Genomic DNA, 21,811 nt, shown 5'->3' on the forward strand with positions numbered 1-21,811 from the left:
CCTAATGATGAAAGTGAGATTCAGAAAGAGTTGTGGCGACATCTCTACGCCACTCGCCACAACATCAAATCACACAACTGTCAATCATCTCGAAGAAATCGACGCGCTCAGCCAATAGCAGCGAAGAACCCAAATCGCGATTTCAGAGATTTCATGGATTGGAGCTATATATACAACCTCCGACACAACATCGTTGGAGCCGCGGTTCCCCAGGCATAACACCTAGCCTGGCGGAAGATCTTCCCTTTGGTGGCGGTCGAGCCGAATCATCGCTCCCGCTACATTGGTGACCCCGACGTGATTGGAAGCAACCTTCTCCATCATCATCAACTCCAATCCTCAGCATCACTCCTCACTCTGCAAGCAGTCTCACAGCAAGCCAGCAAATGGGTATCGCAGCAGGTCCATCGCAGCCGACTCACCGAGCTTCCTGGTCCTGACTCCACCCGCACTCACTCTAATCGACTTCAGCGACCGACGCATCGACCGCAGCCCACGCCTGGATCTCTTCGACGGCCGCTCTTCTCTCCAGCGTGGCAGCTCTGCACGACTTCTACCGGCGCCAACAAGTCGACTTCGCTCTCTACTGTCTCGACTCACCGCAGACTACGAGCAACGCAACGGCTCACTCCTGACTCACTAGGACTTCGAGCAACTTCCGACTCACTGGAAGACAACTGGCACTTGCAAGCTACTGAAGCACAGATTGCACAGCAAGATCAAGACTTCAGACCTCCGGTCTTGGGGGGGAGTACTGTGGCGACATCTCTACGCCACTCGCCACAACATCAAATCACACAACTGTCAATCATCTCGAAGAAATCGACGCGCTCAGCCAATAGCAGCGAAGAACCCAAATCGCGATTTCAGAGATTTCATGGATTGGAGCTATATATACAACCTCCGACACAACATCGTTGGAGCCGCGGTTCCCCAGGCATAACACCTAGCCTGGCGGAAGATCTTCCCTTTGGTGGCGGTCGAGCCGAATCATCGCTCCCGCTACAGAGTTACTACTTATCGCTTGAACCGAAAAATCCCAAAACGTTTCCATTAGGTACATAACATTTACAATATACGCGGTAAGATAACCAGCTGGCATACTATACATTTTTTGTACCAGATCAGTAAAGAAATACTTTCATATACTTCGTTGACAATATTTGTTGCAGTTTGCGATTCCCGCCTGAAACCATTTCAAAATCCATGCACCATGGAAGTCCATGGTAAAATGGATCCAGAATGTTTCTCAAAAAGGGTTGAAGGAGTTAAACCCTTTTTGAGAAACTTTCTGTCAAAAAATACACGTTTTCAATAGTTATGGTTCGATTTGTAAAATATCAACCCTTATCTAACACATTTCATTGTCAGATCACTGGTCTTGGATCTTACTGGCCATCCATACTGGCATGTTATACTTGTAGCGGGAGCGATGTATGTCGCCACATACTAATATGACCAATGATAATGGCTTTAGTCGTGGTATTTAATATTACCACGAATGAACGGAGAGGCTTAAATTATGACGTAAGGTTATGAAAGTCAGAGAAAACGACACATTTCTCATTTCCCTTTATCGCGAAAGGACAGTTTATTATCTGATAACCTTCATAAATCTACAGCAATATTCGCGAACGTAGGATCACAAAGCTTTAGTTTTAGGGTCCCGTTGTTTGCAGGAATAAGGAACCGAATTACAGCCGCTATAAAACACATAACTCGTTTTACTAAGTCATAAATAAGTTAAAAAGTAAATGCTTTATTGTTCAGTAAGGGAGTGCATAACAAAGGCGGGCTTATCCCTAAGTGGGATCTCTTCCAGCCAACCTGACAATAAGTGGATCCCATAAAAAATTGAGGCAAGGGTGAACTACAATTCTTTTACGAGGTATAATGCTAATATTTTACAATTAATTTTATATAATAAAACTTAGATGTGCGTAACAGATGCTGCTTCAACGCGCAGCTGAAATTACCTATCGGTCGAAGAAATCGTAGGTTCCTTTGATAGTGTTAGTACTAAGTTTAGTAGAAGTATTAAGAAATAATTTTCCCAAAATTCTCAATAAGTTTGAATTTGACAGAACGCGCAAAGGCTTAATTTAATCATTTAGTATCAATAACTTCTGAGATAAGGAGGCTTTCAAATAATACTTACTGACAGTATTCCAGAAGGTTTTGTCCCTAACAAAATGTGATCTCTTGTTTCATCTTTGTTTTTTCTTGATCCAAACTGTCACTCTACGTAATTAGGGAAAAAAGTCGTATCATTCAATAGTCTCTTTAAAAATTTTGCAGGTTCAAAGTATATTCTTTCAAATGAATAAGTATAACTTGCTAACTAAAAACCTAACAATTGGAAGGTCAAAAAATTCGCAACACCCCTATTCGGAGTGCTAACAGTATTGCATATTAAACATAGTACACATAATGGCCCTTATCTACTCAGTACTAGCGCGAAAGCCTCCCCATTCAAACGTCCGGCGTGGACAGAACAAGGTTTACATCGGAAAAATTGGTGAAAAAAAAACATAAAATTTTCGTGTGAAACAGTGAAGTTATATCTAGTTATAATCGGTTTTAAATAGATTCCTTCCAGGATTTTATTTATCTTTAACGTAATATAAAGTTAAAAAATTGCGAATCGGATAAACCAATTAAACATCAGAAAAAAAAGCAAAGTCGTAAAATTAAAATCACTTAAACCTGTTATAATTGGTTATAACAAGATTCCTTCCAAATTTTTTATAGCAACCTTCAACAAAATTATACAGTTTAAAAATTGCGAATCGGATAAGTTAAAAATTTTATTATGTACGGGTGGTTGCTTGAAAGCGTTCAACACTTTATTGTGGTAAGTAGGACTTTTATGATCTCATTTTGAGTACAGCCAAAAACGTGAAGTATACACAAGGTTGTACATAGGGTATAAATTATTTGTCGTACCGAACCAAAAGATACTTTATGCTTAAAACATATTATACAAAGCTATAACTGTTTTAGGTTTAGTTGTTATACCGTATTAGATTTCAATAAAATTTTGTTGAATTTTCGGCTCTGTCATTTATGTTGTTGACTGTACATACAATGTACGGCATGGGTAAATAAAGTCTATTATTATGACACTTTTATACCTGTATATCGTGAGTAATATCAGTTTATTACTGTTTCCGATGTAATCATAGCGGTAGGTTATCATTTTTTGAATAATTAACGTTCCTTTTAGCAGAGACGGAAGTTTTGTCATCCACATAAGCTCTTCAAGTTCTTAAGATATTCAGAAAACTGATCTAGGTATCCTATCTTGTGACCTGCGAGGTTATTTACTAACTTCACAAAACTAGGTATATTATTGTTCTCAAAGGTTCTTCTAGTAGAAAGGGATAACAGCGCTCTAATGGCTTCTGGAATGAATTTATGGATTGGAATTCATTGAGACAGGATAAGGATATACCATTAAACCTGCTAATACTTTTAGCTTTCCTTACACCATTACAATACAGCTAAGTTCTTATGCCTAGTTAAGTAACACTGTATACCTAAAGCTGTGTATGTATGTATATACATTTCTTGTATTTATTACAAGCTTTCGCCCGCGGCTTCGCGCGTATAAAAAGTACCCTATGTTTCGCATACTCCGCACTCTATGTTTCGCAAAATTTCAAGGAGATCGATCCAATGGTTTTGTCGGAAAAGACGGATAAACAAACACAAAAATACTTTCACATTAAAAAAAATCCGAAATTACTAACCTACGCTTTTCTCTAAAAATACAATACCGAAATAAGTTTTTTTTTTCTACTTATAAATATACTTAAGTTGGGTACCCTTTTCACATGACACATTAGAGCTTAAATATTTAACACACGGTTGTTGTTTTCTGCTTGTAATATTAAAAATACGTACGATATTTAAGCGTATTTGGTTAGGTACATACATACATATAGTCACGTCTATATCCCTTGCGGGGTAGACAGAGCCAACAGTCTTGGAAAGACTGAAAGGCCACGTTCAGTTAGGTTTGGTTAGGTAGATAGATAGATATGTAGACTCTTTATTGCTTCATAAGAAAAAGAAAAACAGAAAAAAAAACACAGTAATGAGTAACAAAGGCGGACTTATCGCTAAAGCAATCTCTTCCAGTCAAAAAAAGTTAGGTGGTACTTTCTTTTATCAACTTACCTTATACATGTTAAATTTATATGAGAAACCTAGGTCTGTGTCAATTGCTTTTTTACCGAGCCGATAGTAGAAGTCGAGTAGGGAAAAACTTGCATTTATTTTCTATCTACATATCACTATCTGTACTCGTACTTACATTAATTCACTCATTATAGTCTTGTCACTACCCCGTAAGGAATCAAGACGTGGTATTTACCTATGTGTTAAATAACTTCTAATAGTTAACCCTCCATCTAAATTTATCAATACAATACCCTAGACCGGCACATACAGTATTTAATTATGTGCTCAAACTAATGAAGAAGTAAGTTACTGAAATATTGAATTAGGCAGCCATTTTATCTTTCTTTGTTCTAATGTCTGGAAAGCTTATCCCGTTATAATAAACAGATTATATGTTAATTAACTGAAATATATTGTTTATAATATTTATTTCACAAGAAAATCTTCTAGCGTACCTACTTACGAGTATTAACATTGATTTTAATTTTTATATGAAGTATACCGCTCTTAGGATACTTACATATAATCACGTCTTAATCCCTTACGGGATAGACAGAGCTAATAGTCTCGGATAGAATGAAAGGCCACCTTAAGCTGTTCGGCTAAATAATGGAATTGATATTCAAATAGTGACAGGTAGCTAGCCCAGAGTCTACAAGAAGAAACCAAAGTGTATAAGGCTTACCCTTAGTTGCCTTTTATGACATCCATCATCCACACGACTCTTAGGATGATGATGACAAATCGCTATAACATTCAATAGACAGTTATATCAAAAAGTCCGCTATATTAGGAGCCTACAGACGTGATTGCGATAACAATGGAACAATAACGCGGACGTCGCGGGCACGTGACGGGCTCGTAGCGAAATCACTTCTCAACTCCGATATTGGATATTTCGATGATATAACAATAGGAGATACATCGACATAGGAGATATGAAATATGGACTTTAATTTAAAGGTTATAGTGTTATTCTTCTGCGAATGCGGATAGGTACCTTACGAAATCACTTTTCGACACGTTATTAGTTTTTTGATGGATAAACGATTTAGGAAACAAAATAATAATATGACAATAATAGGAAAAAAGAATAGGACCACCATCTCTTTCCCATGAATAAAAGGAGTCTAAGGGATAGGCTTACAAACTTGGGATTCTTTTTAGGCGATGGGCTAGCAACCTGTCACTATTTGAATCTCAATTCTATCATTAATAGCTTAGCGTGGCCTATCAGACTTTTCAAGACTGTTGGTTCTGCCTAGCCCACAAGGGATATAGACGTGACCATATGTATGTATAACAATAATAACATATATATTTAAATTATATTTCAAACAAATTTGTATCAAGATTTTCCGGAGATTTTCCGCTTGAACGACATTTCGCAAACAGTCATCTGCTAATGACTCCGCGTCCTAAGGGTGAAGCCAGACGGGCGTAATTTTATAAGTTGTGAGTCGCAGAATTACGGCCGCGTAAATTACGCCCAACCGAATTTCGGTTGAGCTGCCAGATGGACGTAATTTATTCAGTCGCTATCGAGTGTTGATACGGGGTGTTTGTGTCATCAAGTGCGATGGATCCATTGAAAATATTGTGTATTTACGAAGCATATTCAGAAGATACTGAAGATGATGCCAGAAAAAGAAGCTGGGTAAACCCACTCAATAGTGAGAGGCTGATATGTGGACAGTTCCATACATTATATGAACGTGTATGTGCAAATCCAGATATGTTTAAAAACTACTACCATATGCCATTACATGTTTTTCAAGAATTATTACATCACGTAAAACCTTTTATTACTAAATCGGACACAAATATGAGACTAGCCATCAGCCCAGAGGAAAGATTAATAATAACACTCAAGTAAGTTTTAAAGTATTTTAATTATTATTTTACTTAAATATAAAGATTAATGAACAAGCTGCACAGTATTCTATGTTTCATCATATTCATTTATTTCATTAGAGTGATATTCATTTGCCTGTGTTGTGTATCCTCTATTTACTGGTGTCGGGTAGTATTGATTACTGCTGTGGGAATCGGAAAAGGGTGATGAAAAATGAGGCCAATTTGATTGTGTGTGCTGTTCTGGAATTTGGTACTTGACTTTATTTAATGCTTTCATAAGTTCCATGCGAAATTCGAAATTCTGTTTTTCTGTCATTTTGGACATCTCCGGCAAAAAAGACAATAAAAATAATCGATTAGGATCCTTATCATCATCATTATCAAACTTTTTGAGAAGAGATTCTTGAAACAGTGTCAGTGTTTGTTTTTTATTTTTTGTTCGGGATACAGATGTCTCGGGTTGCGATGGCACTGTCTGCTTTGACGTCGATGGCTGGTTTTCGTATACAGGTTTTTGCATTGACGCTGGCTGGCTGGTAGACGGTTGATACAGTGGTGAGTCTGCTTCTGTGGATCTGGATTGTTCATCAGGATCTTCATCGTCGTTGTTGCCAGTTATATTACTGTCATCGTTATCATTATCAGTGTTTTCAGGAGAAGTTACATTTGAAAATGAGTTCCTTGACTGTTTGGTAACTTTTAAAAACTGCAATAAATCAAAATACGGGCATGGTTTCTTCTTCTTTGCTGCGCTACCACTTCTTTCTTCATTTTCTTTTTTTTTTTCACGCGTGTAATAATCTCTTACGGTTTTCCATTTTTTTTGCAGAAAATGTACTGAAAAGCAAAAGATTAAAATTTTAATAGGATGATTATGTTATTGATTTATGTAATAAAATATAACTTTAGTGTTTTCAATTGTGTTCAATTAATTATTTTTACATTTTGTTTCAGGTATCTTGCCAAAGGTATTGATTTAAATACAATAAGTGAAGACTTCTTGATTGGGCGTTCTACTGCGTATGATATCGTCAAACATACCTGTATACAAATATGGAATGTACTTCAGCCTAATGAAATGCCAGAACCGAATGAATCTATTTGGAATTCGAACTCCGAGCTTTTTTATAAGAAAACTAATTTTCCAAATTGCGTTGGGGCAATAGATGGTTAACACGTCAGAATAAAATCACCTTCACACAGTGGTTCGAATTATTATAATTATAAGAAATACTTCTCCATCGTGTTAATGGCTGTGGCAGATGCAAACTGTTGTTTTACAACGATTAATGTTGGTGATTATGGAAAAGAATCCGATAACTCTATATTCAGAAAGTCTACATTAGGTCAAAAGTTTTTCAGAAATGATTTAAATTTACCGGAAGACAAAAATTTGCCCAATTACACAAACGAACCCCAACCTTTTGTTTTTGTTGGAGATGAGGCGTTTGGTTTACACAGAAATATGATGCGCCCATATCCTAACAGAAACCTAGATAGAAACAAACGTATTTTTAATTATCGTCTTAGTAGAGCGCGACGATGTGTAGAATGTGCTTTTGGCATATTAACAAATAAATGGAGGGTACTTCACTCTTCAATGCAAGTCAACCCTGACTTTGCCATTGATATAGTTAAAGCTACATGCGTTTTGCACAATTTCGTGCGAAGGAGAGTTGGGGCTAAGTTTGACGATGAGTTTTTGAAATGTCCTTTACAATGTATTCAACAAATTTCAAATGGAAGAAGGTCGTCGAGTTCTGCTATAGTCACCAGAGATTTTTTTAAAAATTACTTTGTTTGTGAAGTAGGAGCGTTACCCTGGCAAAATCGAATCAATTCTGTATTCTGATCTTTTACAATAAATTACTTATTGGTAATTTTAATATAGGATACAGCATATAGATACAGCCGGTATAGATATAATACAGGTGTTACAAAAATCACTGAAAAGGTGAGACACGTAAACAATAGTTTCATACAAAGAACTCGATGGCATAGTCAGAATTTACCAAATCACGAAAAAAAAATTTGACTCTCCATACAAAATGCGATTAGCACTGGGACATTTTGTATGGGGAGGTAAATTGACCATGCCATCGAGTTCTGTGTATGAAACTATTGTGTACGTGTCTCACCATTTCAATGATTTTTATAACACCCTGTATATTAATAATATTTTAATGTTAATAAAAATATTTTGTACGTGTCTCACCATTTCAGTGATTTTTAAAGCAGCCTGTATATCAATAACATTTTAATGTTAATAAAAATATGGTAAAAATACTCACTTTTCTTTTCTTTGTCTTCGTTGCTCAAGTTGTTCCATTCTTCAAAACAATTCTCAGCGACCTCTTGCCATGCTTTCTGTTTCAAAAACTTGTCACTGTATGACTTTTCTGACAAATTCCATAAACATGGCCGTTGTTCCACTTCAAAAATCAATTTTTCCGTGTCGAACATTTTTCAGAACAGCGAGAAACTCCTACCTACGCATCCCGTAACGAACTGTCGCTGCGCTGCCCCGCTGACCGCTCTCCCCTCCCTCACCCGCTGCCCCGCTGACCGCTCTCCCCTCCCTCACCCCGACAGAAATTCGGTCGAGTTTATGCGCGTGAGTCGACAGACAACTCATTTTGCGTCGTCGTGTGGCGCAAACTGCACTTTTGTATGAAACCGAATGCAGCAGAAATTACGCGACCGAAAATACGCGACTCACAACTCATAAAATTACGCCCGTCTGGCTTCACCCTAATTGTTAATCAAGTTTGTCAGGGTTTGTTTATCAAAATGTCACGAATCAACCCTGTGTTTTATCTCACCGTCTACGAATTCCTGTCATTGACATCTTGTTTCAGTCGTCTTATGAATTCAGTCATGAGTCAGTTATTCTATTACACTCAGTCAGTTATTCTATTACATAAAAACAATTATTCGCGTTCTTAAATTATTTTTTTATTGACATTTCATTGTAATAATTTTCAAGACTGTTGTCTATCCCGCAAGGAATATAGATGTAACTATATATCTATACATATATATTCACATAGGTAATATAGTCTAAAATAGTCCAAACATTCTGAAATCTGTGAAATTGCCAATATGAAAGACCACCTTGATTATATCTTTATATCGCTCATTTCCTTGGCAGTTGGAAATCGAAACTCATGTCTGATATTCTTCACGACGAGAGATACAAACAATTAACCTAGTTAAGTCAAACTTTATATCCTTTTATGACTGAAGTTAAAATATATAAGGGCCGAACCCAAACTTGTCCAAACTTAATTATTTATTGGTTTGGTACTGTTACTATTTATTTCTAGATACATAAAAACACATACATATAATCACGTCTGTATATCTTACGGGGTAGACAAGGCCAACTGTCTTGAAAATACTGATAGGCCACGTTCAGCTGTTTGGCTTAATGATAGAATTGAGATTCAAATAGTGACAGGTTGCTAGCCCATCGCCTAAAAGAAGAATGCCAAGCTTATAATCCCTTAGTCGCCTTTTTCGACATTCATGGGAAAGATATAGTTCTATTCCTAATCATATAAAGCGAAAAATTAATTGCAATAAACTTTCATCATGCAGATTTGCGTAATGTTCTTGACCTAACATGTCAATATGCCTATTGTCTCCCGAATCAGGTCTAGACTAGGCACAATTCAAAAACAATAAATCTAAATTTGTATCTATGAAGAGCTAATAAGTTGGTTTTCATCTAGGAAGTTAATTTCAAGAATATCTGGTGTCCACTTTTAGGTTAAGATAGCCATTTCTGTTTCATGCGAGCTACTTACATAAGCTTTATAAAAGAAAACTCGGCGTGTCAGAAACTAAATTCAACTAGCCTTCCAAACTATTTATACTTGTAGATACTTACTAATACTTACAAATGCGAAGTTAATTTGTTGTTTGTTGTCCCTTCACGCGTTATCTACTAAATCAATCTTCTTTAAATTTTACGTATTTCTAATTAAAGGCTAAGCGACTAAGGGATAGTTATTAAATAGTTAATATAATGATATAGGATAGTTAATAAAATTTGGATTCTTCTTTTAGGCGATATGCTTGCTAGCCCACCTGTTACTATTTGAATCTCAATTCCATCATCAAGACATGCAACTGATAGTAACCTATCAGTCTTTGAGAGACTGTTGGCTCTGTTATATGTTTGTATGTTATGTTATGTAAACTTTGACTTTCACGTCCAATCCAGAAATTAAATTTTGTGCGCGAGGAATAAGTACATTCAGGTTCCAATTTTGGATGGGGGCTGCAATTTGAAGCTTAGATCCAAAACTGAACGAGATATCAAAATGCTTATTATTAGAAATAGCACTAGAACTATTCCCTTTTCTGTTCTATGGTTTGTGTATTTTAAGGGCAATGTTTTCAAATAGCTTTAAGTAAGTGGAAGAGTCAGTTAAAGAAAAAATATTGTTTTTGCAGCAAGAATGTGGCGAAGAAATATGGGAGACCATTCTGAGGGAGGCCGGTGCAAGATGCTCTGTGTTCAGTGCTACGCAGGTACTAGTCAATTGGAATACAGAATTGTTATCATCAATAAAATTTGTGTTATGTTATATCTTAATACTAGCATAAAGAATATTTTTTTCGACATCTCCAGCAATATCCAGACGCGCTGATGCTCCGCATCGCCACCGCCTTAGCTGATCTCGTGTCGAAGAACCCAAACAGCCCCGCAACCTCCACACCGGCCAGTCCAGCTCCAAGGAAGCCCTCCCTCAAGTCCAAGCCTTCCTGGCGCAGCGCGTCTGTCAACGCAGACAACAGAACCCAACACTTTAAATGCCCATTCACAGCTACCAACGCCCTGACAGCAGTCACCAAGAAAGAAATAGAAGCATACAACTCATCCGAAGAAATAAGACAAACATCACATATGACCCGATCTTCTGATAGAATCAATGAAGGAAAAGAAATTGAAATAACATGCCCTATGAATAGACGAAGTCTAGCTATGAAATTTGAAGACCACAAGGAGATTAAAGAAATTAAGAGTCCAGAAACAGATGATAGTCAAAGTCAAGACGAAGCAAAAGCGATCCCTGCTTGCGAGATTGGAAGAAGAAACAGTGCATTACCACCAGTTCAGAGAAAGAAGAGTGTTTCGTTGGCTTTAGATGTTTATCGGAGGAGAGGATCCGGCGCGCAGATGAGAGCTAGACTCAACAGTATCAGTGAAGACCAACTTAATATAATGAAAGAGAAGTTTGGTACCCCAGAAAAAGTGATGCATTTCTTCGGCAGATGTTTCGTTAAATTCTTCAGTAATTATGGGTAATTATTTAATTTTTATACAGAAATCTTGTCATAAATAGTATAATATCACTTCATATTTATTCATACCAAATTTAAGGTGGGTCTTGTGCCCATTTTAGATTAGGCCTGAACAAACAGTGCCGACTCATTTGGAATTCTGGAAGTAATCCGCGCCCGTATCACCAGGGCACGCACGTACAGTCACTAGGTTACTTGAGTCTTCAAGTCTAATTATCTGATAGTCGAAGTTTGGTGAATTCTCTATCAATTTGTAACCTGTCTATGGATGGCTATACTACTTTAGAATTTTGATAGGAAGTTACATTTTACGAAAAAGTACTCAGTAAACTTGTGTTCACATCAGGCAAATGTGCAGATTTCCTCTTGGATAGCAAAAACGATAACTAGATAAATAACGATCTGCATATAATCCAAAAACATCACTTTTTTCATTAATTCAACTAACAATTACAAATAGTAACAGTTAAGTACTATCCAAATGTAACTTTATAAACTTTCTTAGCGGCTATCCCAATTATTATAATTAGTCTCATTAACTGCATCAACAGTCTCTGTATCGTTATTATTTCCATCAGCTACGACACCATGATCCGCGCGACTGGGCGCTATTTCTGCACGTTCCTGCAGTCGGTGGACAGCATCCACCAGCGCATGCGGTTCACGTTTCCACGCATGCGCTCGCCGAGTATGCAGCTCACGAGGGCGCACCGTCACGGCGCTGAGCTGGTGTATAGCAGCGGCAGGATGGGCTACACGCATTATCTTATGGGTAATAAGAAACCAATATCCCACCACCCATAGGTCTGCCAACCTAACGGTGATACAAGCCGAACTATTAGGAGTACACTACTCTTGCGTTTGGGGTAAGAGAGAACTGTCTGTTTTTATCTGGTGACAAAAAAATGCTATTTGGCCGTTTTATTCCCGACCTTAAAAAGATCTCTTTTCGGGATAACATAAGAAAAAGTGCAGAAGCACCAACAGCTTAGCAGTAATATCCCAGAAGACGTTCTTCTGTCGTAAGCGGTAATAAGTGCTGTCACGGAATTAAAGGTGTTATTAAATACACTTACCCTTAGAGAATCCCGTTTCAGTCTCGAAACGCTATGAAAAGAAAAAAGAGTTCTTTGTATGTTATACCAAATCATAAATTATTCTTTTTTTCTTTAAAAAGTCAACATACATAAGTTGATCTTTTGATCGCAGGTCAACTGTACGAGATAGCCGAAGACATCTTCTCGTTAAAGCTAAAGGTTTCGATCGTGAGGGAAGGAGTGGAAGATAATTGCAATGTCGCGGTCTTAAGGCTGGAGTTTGATAACAGCGATTATGTAAGTTTTTTATAATATCAATCTGATATAAGCAAGCTAGGGGCAATATTAGGTCAAAATGTTGAAAGCAAAAGTTACACCAGCTCCAAACTTAACTGTAGCATCTGAAAATCTAAAACTACGAAAAAGAGAAATGAGTGAAACATTCGATGGTTTGAGTGCTGACCTCACGGGCCGTAGTCGAAAGTCCGCGTTGCTCTAAGGCTTACGTATAAGTGAAGAAAATTTAAAAACCCAGATTTTTCTTTCACTAAGTATAATGGAAAACATCAACCACTTTGTAAAAATCTACTTGGAAAAAATAATTGAATGCAAGTAGAGTATATTACCTGTATGAATTAATGATTGAATTCAGATGCATGTAGTGGCAGGTTTATAGTCCATTGCCTACAAGAATCCCAAATTTATTAGCCCTTGACCAGTATCATCTTAGCTTTTCAAGGGTAAGTTTCTTAGGAAGTTTAGGTACATATATTTATCAATATGACGAAACTTTTAGTTGTTTAAGCATTCAGTGACATTCTATTGCACGATCAACCAAAACAAAGTCTTACAAAAAATAAAATCAATACAAAGCAAGCAACAAGTGTAAGTGTTATCGATGCGTGTAAAAGCTTATAAAAGCTCGCCTTTTCAGAACAACATTGCGAAGAAATAATTACAAGCTCCGTTGAACTTTTGCTATGTGTTCAATGAGTTTTCGATGTAAATAGCAGTTAATAAGAAAAGCTTCCTTTTTTACGATATGTTTTTCACTTATGAAATCTTACATTCATAAATATAGTCACGTCGATATACCTTGCGAGGTAGACAGAGTCGATAGTCTCAAAAAAACTGAACGTTCAGCTGTATGACTTCATGATGGAATAGAGATTCGAATGTAGCATGTTGCTAGCCCATTGCGAAATCCATTATGTAATCAAAGATTTCGTAACCATTTTTCTAGATATTAAACTTGTGAGACTAACGATTTCTGTTTGTTTAACTACCTAAGTACTAACCATATTAAATACTTTAAGATTGTTATAAGTGAACCTAAATGAATAAACATTCATAAACAGATAAGTTTAAATCAGTTTGAGGCCACTCAAATCAAATAAATAAGCAAAGGTAATTAATGAGAAAAATTTAAATTATCTTCATATGCTTAGGCAAATAAAAGCAGCACAATTAGGCTAACATCCATACTAGTTATTATAAATGCGAAAGCGAGTTTGTGTTTCGTTTTTTTTGTAACCTTCACAGTTAAACTACTAAACCAATCTGCATGTCTGTATGGAGAAAGACATAAGGTACTTTCACGCGTTGGTAGCTAGTAAATTAATAAAGGAAAATCTTTTTCCGTAATTGGTTTGATTAGGATATATAATTCTCGCTCAATGGAAAGAGCTGTCATTAAGCTCCGGCTAATTACTTAGAATAAAAATTACGACAACCAATTAGTATTGTGTAACACTATACGTCCAATGAATAATAGGCAACGATAGTCCGTTTAACATGTAAATTTATTTGCACCAGATAGGCAGAATATTTTGCCGCCGACAATACACTCAATCTATTTTATAGACTGCGGTAATTAAGTGCCCAATTCTCGCAATAGGAGAGTTTAGATTCCCACTTAAAATCTTAGGCCTTTTCGAGAGCTCTTCAATGAACTGGATCGCATATTAATGTAAATGAAGTGTTTGCCCCAGTCACTTTCCCATTGTAAACGTTTTTATTGAAACCTCCGGGATTGTAACTAACTTTAATTTGTGTAATTTTGCGAATAAACGTGTTTTGCCCAGAAAGAGTTGTGGTGACTTCGTAGAGTTATTAGTTTCTACCTCTCTTTGTTATGTTATAACATACTAGTAACTAAGTAGTTAATTAAAATTAGTTCTATACCGTAAGTACAACTATTTTTTCCGAATTTCCAATTAATTTACTCAATTTAATATTAAAAAATAAATAAGTAATTTTATAAGTATTTGAATAAACTATAACATATCTCATAGCCACCACCTATGAAGTTTTAGGTTCGAAAGGTTTGGACGTGAAGGCTCTTGAAAATCAATACGTGCCATCAGTTAGTTCACATTTTATTTACAATATTACCTACTTCAAAGCCATACAGATTTAGTTCTATTACCAACAATAACAGTTTGTACTCAGTTTTATCGCTAAAATAGGCATCAGTATCAAAATAATAAAGTTCTAACAGTCCCGTTTTGGGCCGTAAAACGATTACGGCCGGGGCAGAACAACCTCCAAGCAATTGTTATCAATACTTCGCTACTTTAAGTGGCTATTGTCATCTTGATAAAGTCTTGAAGGAATGACCAATGAAATATATCTGAAGTACTTTAAATTTTATTTACTTACTTACTACACTTGTCTAACAAGCTAAAGACAAGTGTCGTGTAGTTCACGGCACTAAAGTATAGGACGTTGTAAAAGGCGACAAAGGGAGAGGCTAATAAACTTGGGATTTTTCTTGAAGGCGATGAGCTGCCATTATTTGAATCTCAATTCCATATAAAACTATACGGCTGAACGTGGCCTTTCAGTCTTTTCGACAGTTGGCTATGTCTACCCGCAAGGCATATAGACATGTTATTATTTATGTATGAAGACATGTTCAAACTATGTCCGTAACATGATGTGTCTCATCAGATAACACGTGTCTTATACACCGCTTGTCTTGACAGACATCACTTGTCCCTAATCAATTTCAATTTTTTCAATTTCAAATTCTTTATTGCATATCATAAAGTACATCTGTTAAATTACAATTACTGCTTATAAATAGGTACAATATGAACCCTGTTGGGCATTGCAGTTTTATCTTATGTCGAATGAGATTAAGACGATGGGTCTTATGAGATATCATAGTGGAGATGAGACAACTAGACGGCCTGTCACATGTCGTATGAGACTGTAACACGAACTGTGTCAAATCTTATGAAACATGAAGATTGATGAAGTGTCCATTGTCTTATGATACATCATACGGAGTGTCTAATGCCTTATGGAGTTATGTCTATCATTCCAGGTCCAATCCCTGATGTTAAAAAAGTCGCTGCCATGTCCGCTGCCTCCGGTGCCAGCCTCTCTGCTGCTGCAGCTATTCCCGTTCGGAGTCTTACTGGACAGGAAGATGAAGATACTCATGGCTGGTGAAAAGGTACACACGGCTCAAGAGATAGCTATAGCTGTGCCGCCTCGCCTTGTTGGTGTGCATTCATATAATCACGTCTATATCCCCCGCGGGGTAGACAGAGCCAACTGTTTTTGTATAAAGACTGATAGGCCACGTTCAGCTATTTGGCTTTAAGATAGAATTGAGATTCTAATAGTGACAGGTTGCTAGCCCATCGCCTTAAAAAGAATCCCAAGTTTGTAAGCATATCCCTTAGTCACCTCTTACGACATCCATGGGAAAGAGATGGAGTGGTCCTCTTCCTTTTTGTATTGGTGCCGGGAACCACACGGCACTGTGATTGGTGTATGGTGGCCAAAATATCTGTCTGTGTGTGTGACTGGTAGTTACTGTGCAAATCGGAAGGATTTGGGATAACTTAGGTATTATTTGGTAAAACAAAACCAAATTAAACAAAGCTGCATGTTTCAAACACGTTTCTTTGACGCTTCTTTTGAAAAATCAGATTCTTTTCATTTTGGAATTAAAACAAAACCCGTTAATGGTCTTTTTGTACGCCTAATATACACCTATACAAATAAATTTAATAATACTGTGCTGTAGTTTTTAACTAATGCATGAATGTTTATGCCTGCATGATGAGAGTTATAAATGTGTATGAGGCAAAACAAGTACGCAGGCAAGTGGAAAAATGTGGTCTTTGCCTACCTTTCCTGGTGACGCGTGATTTTATGTATGTATGTATGAAGCATTAAATGACAACTTGCTATGTCCGAATTTTCAGTTGGTGGAAGCATGGGGTGGGCCTGCTAACAGCATCGCAAAATCCTCGATCAATGAGATACTGCGGCTAAGGAAACCGAAAATATCACTTACTTGGGACAAGGTAGGTATCTAAATTAAAATAAAATATTTGCACCAACGGAACGTATTTATTATTACCTGTTTGGCTGGTGATGCTGAAATTTTATAAAGTTAAACGGCCAACTGACGGCCTCTGTGGCGCAGCGGTAGTGTGCTTGTCTGTGACTCCGGAGGTCCCGCGGGTTCGAATTCCGGCCTGTGTATGATGAGAAACGAACTTTCTCCGATTAGCCTGGGTCTTGGATGTTTATCTATATAAGTATTTATTATAAAATATATTATCGTTGAGTTAGTATCTCGTGACACAAGTCTCGAACTTACTTCGAGGCTAACTCAATCTGTGTAATTTGTCCAGTATATATTTATTTACTGCCAAAAGGTTTATACTGACATTTTGCCGTTTTTCGCCTAGCTGGTAACAGGCCGAAATTTTCAATGTTTTTCTTCACTTAAGGCTTTATTAATTCTAGTTCAAGTCTACGCCGCACTAAACTTCCCAAAACAATAATTTCCCAGGTGGTATGCATGCAGACCATGATGTTTGAGCTGGAGCTACTGCGGTACCGAGCTCGTATGGCGGGAGATGCCAGGCGAGGGTCGCAGGGCGCACGCTCCATTCTGCTCAAGGGACCAATCTATCTTCTAGAAGAAATTGATGCGTTAGTCTTTTTGTGCAGCCCTATGTAAGTTATATTTTATTCACATTGCGAGTAATAGTCGTCGTCCTAGCGTCTACCTAACTGGAATATTCCAGTCAGGTTAGGATAGGGTCAGGATATAAACCGGAGTCAAACTATCACCAAAATGTATTCATGAACCGTGAAATCCAAGGGGAGACTCAAAATAATATAAAATTAATAAAAAATACTTTGGAGTAACTTTTATTAGCATTGCCATGCTTAATATATGTCGAAATTAAGGCCTAACTTTTTATTTACGTATAATAAATCCATCAAAGACCACCAAACTGTTCTACTTATGATATGATATTTCCAGTTTCAATGACTTAGAAGAACTCCGTCAAGCCGGTCTTTACGTTGCGGACATGAATGGTCATGGCCTGTCTAAATGGATGCTTCTGGAAGGGTGGCAACATCTATCACGGCTGGAACTTCTGTTTGAGAAGGCCGAGTCCAGGTCGTTATCCCTGGAGAAGTCCTGCCGCCTGCGGGATCAGTGGAAGAAACGAGGAGACCAACTACTTTATTCGATGATACCGAAAGATATTGCTGATCATTTGAGGGCTGGGAAAGATTCTATGGCTGCTTGTCAGGTATATCCATTGAATAATTATGTAGTTGTAATTAATATACCTGCCACGTATAAATTAACGTAAAAACCTATAAGTAGGTATCTTATTAAAGTTCGGGGTTCGATCCTCAGAAACACATCAAATCTATGGGTTTCCGTTTTGTTTATTATTTTATATATATAACTTAGACCACTATTTTAACACGTCCTCCCTCCTCATGAAATATGAAGAAAAAGCGGGTAATTATTTAATGTAAGTAGATTTAAAAGACTGGCCGGTGAATCAATTACTCGAGAATAATTTGTCTTCTCTCTAACTTCCAGGCGTTCGACAGTGTGACTATAATATTCTGCGGCGTACAACTGTCAGCAGCCGGCACCCGCGCCGACGTCATGCAGACTGTGGCCTACATCAACGACATCTACTCCAAAATTGATAGGCTGCTGGACTCTCACAGAGTTTATAAGGTAACTTATTATATAAAACAATAATTAACATTAATCTAGGTATATAAAAGAGTACACTTGCCAGATCAATGCACGGTCAAAACCTATGTGGTCAAGAGGTAAATTCCCGCGGTAAAGGAACGGAAATAAGCGGAGCAGGCGGGCCTACCTACTCTGGTTACTATCTAAATACACAGCCTAAACCGCTGGGTCTAGAGGCTTGAAATTTGGCGCGTAGGTTTTTTCTGTGGTCTTCGAGGGATTATGCTATGCGAGGCTTTTCCGAACTTTCCGCGGGAACGGGCATCATGGTGTTTTTCGGTTCACGCGGGTGGAGCCGCGGGCGTCCTCTAGTATAATATATTTAGAAGGTCATGTTTACATCTTACCAAGATCTTAGAAAACCCGGTAACTTTCCATATAGATTCACAACAATTGGTTTACTAGGTAAGAAGTATTATTCTTTTCGAGGGCCACCCTGAGTAAAAAAGACAAATAACATTGTTCCGTTTTCGGAGCTTTCGATACAACAATTACAATATTTGTAGCTGCATTTATTGTATCGTCCAGTATTGTACATTGCCATTTCCAGGTGGAGACCGTAGGCACAGTGTACATGCTGGTGTCGGGCGCTCCGGAGCGGCGCCGCGCGCACGCCGCCTCGGCCGCCAGCGCAGCCCTGGCCATCGCTAGAGCACTGCCTAAGCTTACTATTGGTGAGATCTATTTAACCGACTTCAAAAAAAGGAGGTGTCTCAATTCGACCGTATATATGTCCTGTAGGATGTCCACGGATAACTTCGTCGTTTTTGAACCGATTTTGATTATTTTATTTTTTATAATACATTGTTCCGTCAACGCACTTATAACCTTTATGACAATTACGAAAATACCACATTCTCCCTCAATACAGCGTATTCCAAACCTGCACCACTGTAGGTACAATTGAATTTAAAACCCGACGTCCAGTACAAAACAGGGCCTACCTGAAGACGTCCTGAAAACTACCTTTTCGATCGTGGAAGACACCGGCGCTGGACGAGAGCTCGAGTTACGGGCTATAAGGTACTCCTTGTCCATATCCCTCCGCGAGACCATGTGGTTCAGTAGTAGGTAACCACTGCATTCCTACTATCTGCGAACCAGACAAAAAAGAAGGAAAGCGGACCCCAGGACCCGAAGCATTGTAGCGGAGGGTGTAACTGAAACGACTTGCCAATTTTTGATGCACCAGTAAGTTTAGTGACATATTTTATTATTGTTTACCACAACTTAATTTATAGGAATCCACTCCGGGCCGTGCGTGGCAGGCGTGCTAGGGCGCCGGCTGCCGCGGTACTGCCTCGTGGGAGACTCTGTCAACACCGCCAGCAGAATGCAGACCTCTTCCGAAGTGAGTCAAAATTCTGTAAATACTAATCCATTGTTACAACCCGTGGTTACAACGCCATAAGTTATCTCCAAGTTAATTTCTCTATGCTGAAATTGGCTTATTTTGCATGAAAATTTACCTGCACTTATTTGGTTATCTCACTCCAATTATTTCAATCTGCTATTACAATATTTTTCCTTTAGTCACCTTTAACTACATTACCAGAAAGTGATTGAGTGATTATTCTACACAATAGTAACTTTTTGGCAAATTGCGTCAGCTACATTCCTTCCTAATGTCCTTTTTTTAATGTTCAGATAACTGGCATCATATGTGATTCTTACAGCCTGGCCGTATACAAATATCCGCTCAAACAGCGAACGAGCTGCCTGCAGGAAAATTCAGATTACGACGGAGAGGGCTCATAAAAGTCAAGGTACCATCAGCTCCAAAGGATTCTTTGTAATTACACTAACCAAAAGTTCCTTTTCACTGACATACAATTACTCCTGTCTCGTAAGATTAAGCAGCCAGGTCGACAGTTATTCCGAAATTCGTTTAATAGATTCAGTGGAACTTATAAAACTCGAATAACTATATTTTTTTAAAGTGTGCCGAAATATTGAATTTACGAAACTATTTGGTAATAGTTGACCACCGACCGAATTTAGAACACGCCACATAGACAATACATTTTTTTTTTAAATAGTTTAGAAACAAGACAGTTTTTTTTTTATTTTTCAGGGAAAAGGAATGATGGAAACGTTCTGGCTGGAGGGTGAGGTGGAGGAGGACAACCAAGATGAAGCCTTGCAATTGTTCTCTGCGCTCTGTGGAGACAACTGAACCGTTCTCACAACTGAAGCACCGGCCAGTTATATACCTACTCATATCGAAGCTACTCATTCATAATACTCATAATAATTTAATATATGTAGTTGTAAACTGTTAAAATAAGAAAAAATTGCGATAACTGTCGTTATTTTGTTTTGAAGTAGGTAAGAAAATAATCTTTTAAACTGGCGCTTTGTGACCTCTGCCCTTTACATAATGAGCAGTTATTTCATATTATAAAAATTAATAAGCGCGATTTAAACGCCTATACTTGATGTTTATCAGTCAACCAATATGCAGCAAAGATTTTTAAGTATTTTTTGTATAAAAAAAACACACACAAACTAACTTTAGGATGTGTTGGCAAGTAAGTTAAATGTTTCTAAACATATTTTTATAAAATAAAATAAAAACTAGTCTCTAAATTATTATAAGTAGATACTTTATTATATTTATTTTTTTCTAAATAAAATGCCTTTTAACTGAATATCATAATTTATTTTAACAGACAAATAAATTCGATTTTTTTGTTGTTTTTCGTATGCTTTATACACAGTGTACGTATTTATAATTAGATACAATAAAATAGTAATAACTATAACATCATTCGAGTGTTACTTTACATCCCTCACAAACTATTTCTGTGCCCACCTCTCTAGGCATTACCTTCCTACCGTCTCTATGCTACAAGGGTCGTATGGGATAAGGGCAGTGAGAGGAATAACCCAGCCCAAATCTTATGCTTTTGTGTATCTATTTAAATTTAATCGACATTTCTGTTTTACAAATAGTGTTGGGCAGAAACGTCTGATTCGAAGTATGTTACTACTAAAAAGAATTTTTGACAAATGATTGGATGATGAAATGATACAGATTATACGAAAACAAACGTTGCATTTCCGTTAATGTCGCTTCCCAGATTTTTAGCTTAAGAGTAACTTGTTAAATTTTACGGTTTAAATATGTCGACCATAAATGTAATGACAGATATCTTACTCGAATATAAATTCAGGACTCTAAATACATTACATAGGCATTAAATTTACAATGTGTAGGATGTTTTTACATCCTATATGATGTTAACAAAACTTTTTATAACAGGCATAAATACTTGTATTATTAAAATTACATGTTCCTACCACTTAGATACTATTAAGAAAATTCTTACGAGTTTATAAATATAATAGATTAGATTTATATTTGAGTGCGCAT

General features: G+C 37.3%; 2 protein-coding genes across 2 annotated transcripts; one reads left to right on the plus strand and one right to left on the minus strand.

Moving 5' to 3' along the window:
- The first annotated feature begins 2,674 nt into the window (after positions 1-2,674).
- Positions 2,675-21,286, plus strand: LOC106133082 (soluble guanylate cyclase 89Db). The gene is made up of 14 exons (XM_060946000.1): positions 2,675-2,854; positions 10,504-10,581; positions 10,682-11,355; positions 11,934-12,127; positions 12,565-12,689; positions 15,724-15,855; positions 16,616-16,717; positions 17,212-17,378; positions 17,692-17,968; positions 18,271-18,414; positions 18,986-19,109; positions 19,677-19,786; positions 20,112-20,201; positions 20,510-21,286. Exons 1-14 carry the CDS (start codon positions 2,813-2,815, stop codon positions 20,609-20,611), a joined length of 2,361 nt encoding a protein of 786 aa, XP_060801983.1. The 5' UTR covers positions 2,675-2,812; the 3' UTR covers positions 20,612-21,286.
- Positions 6,059-8,785, minus strand: LOC132902165 (uncharacterized). The gene is made up of 2 exons (XM_060946232.1): positions 8,334-8,785; positions 6,059-6,879 (listed from the first exon to the last, which is right to left on the minus strand). Exons 1-2 carry the CDS (start codon positions 8,503-8,505, stop codon positions 6,128-6,130), a joined length of 924 nt encoding a protein of 307 aa, XP_060802215.1. The 5' UTR covers positions 8,506-8,785; the 3' UTR covers positions 6,059-6,127.
- Positions 21,287-21,811: the final 525 nt, after the last annotated feature.

This window comes from Amyelois transitella, chromosome 10 (genome assembly GCF_032362555.1).
Source record: "Amyelois transitella isolate CPQ chromosome 10, ilAmyTran1.1, whole genome shotgun sequence".
Taxonomy (NCBI): domain Eukaryota; kingdom Metazoa; phylum Arthropoda; class Insecta; order Lepidoptera; family Pyralidae; genus Amyelois; species Amyelois transitella.

Coding starts and splice junctions, on each gene's coding strand:
- LOC132902165 (XM_060946232.1), bottom strand. CDS start 8,505: ATGTTCGACACGGAAAAATTGATTTTTGAAGTGGAACAACGGCCATGT. Junction 6,880..8,333: donor CGAAGACAAAGAAAAGAAAA/GTGAGTATTTTT, acceptor TTTGCTTTTCAG/TACATTTTCTGCAAAAAAAA.
- LOC106133082 (XM_060946000.1), top strand. CDS start 2,813: ATGTACGGGTGGTTGCTTGAAAGCGTTCAACACTTTATTGTG. Junction 2,855..10,503: donor GCGTTCAACACTTTATTGTG/GTAAGTAGGACT, acceptor TTGTTTTTGCAG/CAAGAATGTGGCGAAGAAAT. Junction 19,787..20,111: donor GAATGCAGACCTCTTCCGAA/GTGAGTCAAAAT, acceptor TGATTCTTACAG/CCTGGCCGTATACAAATATC.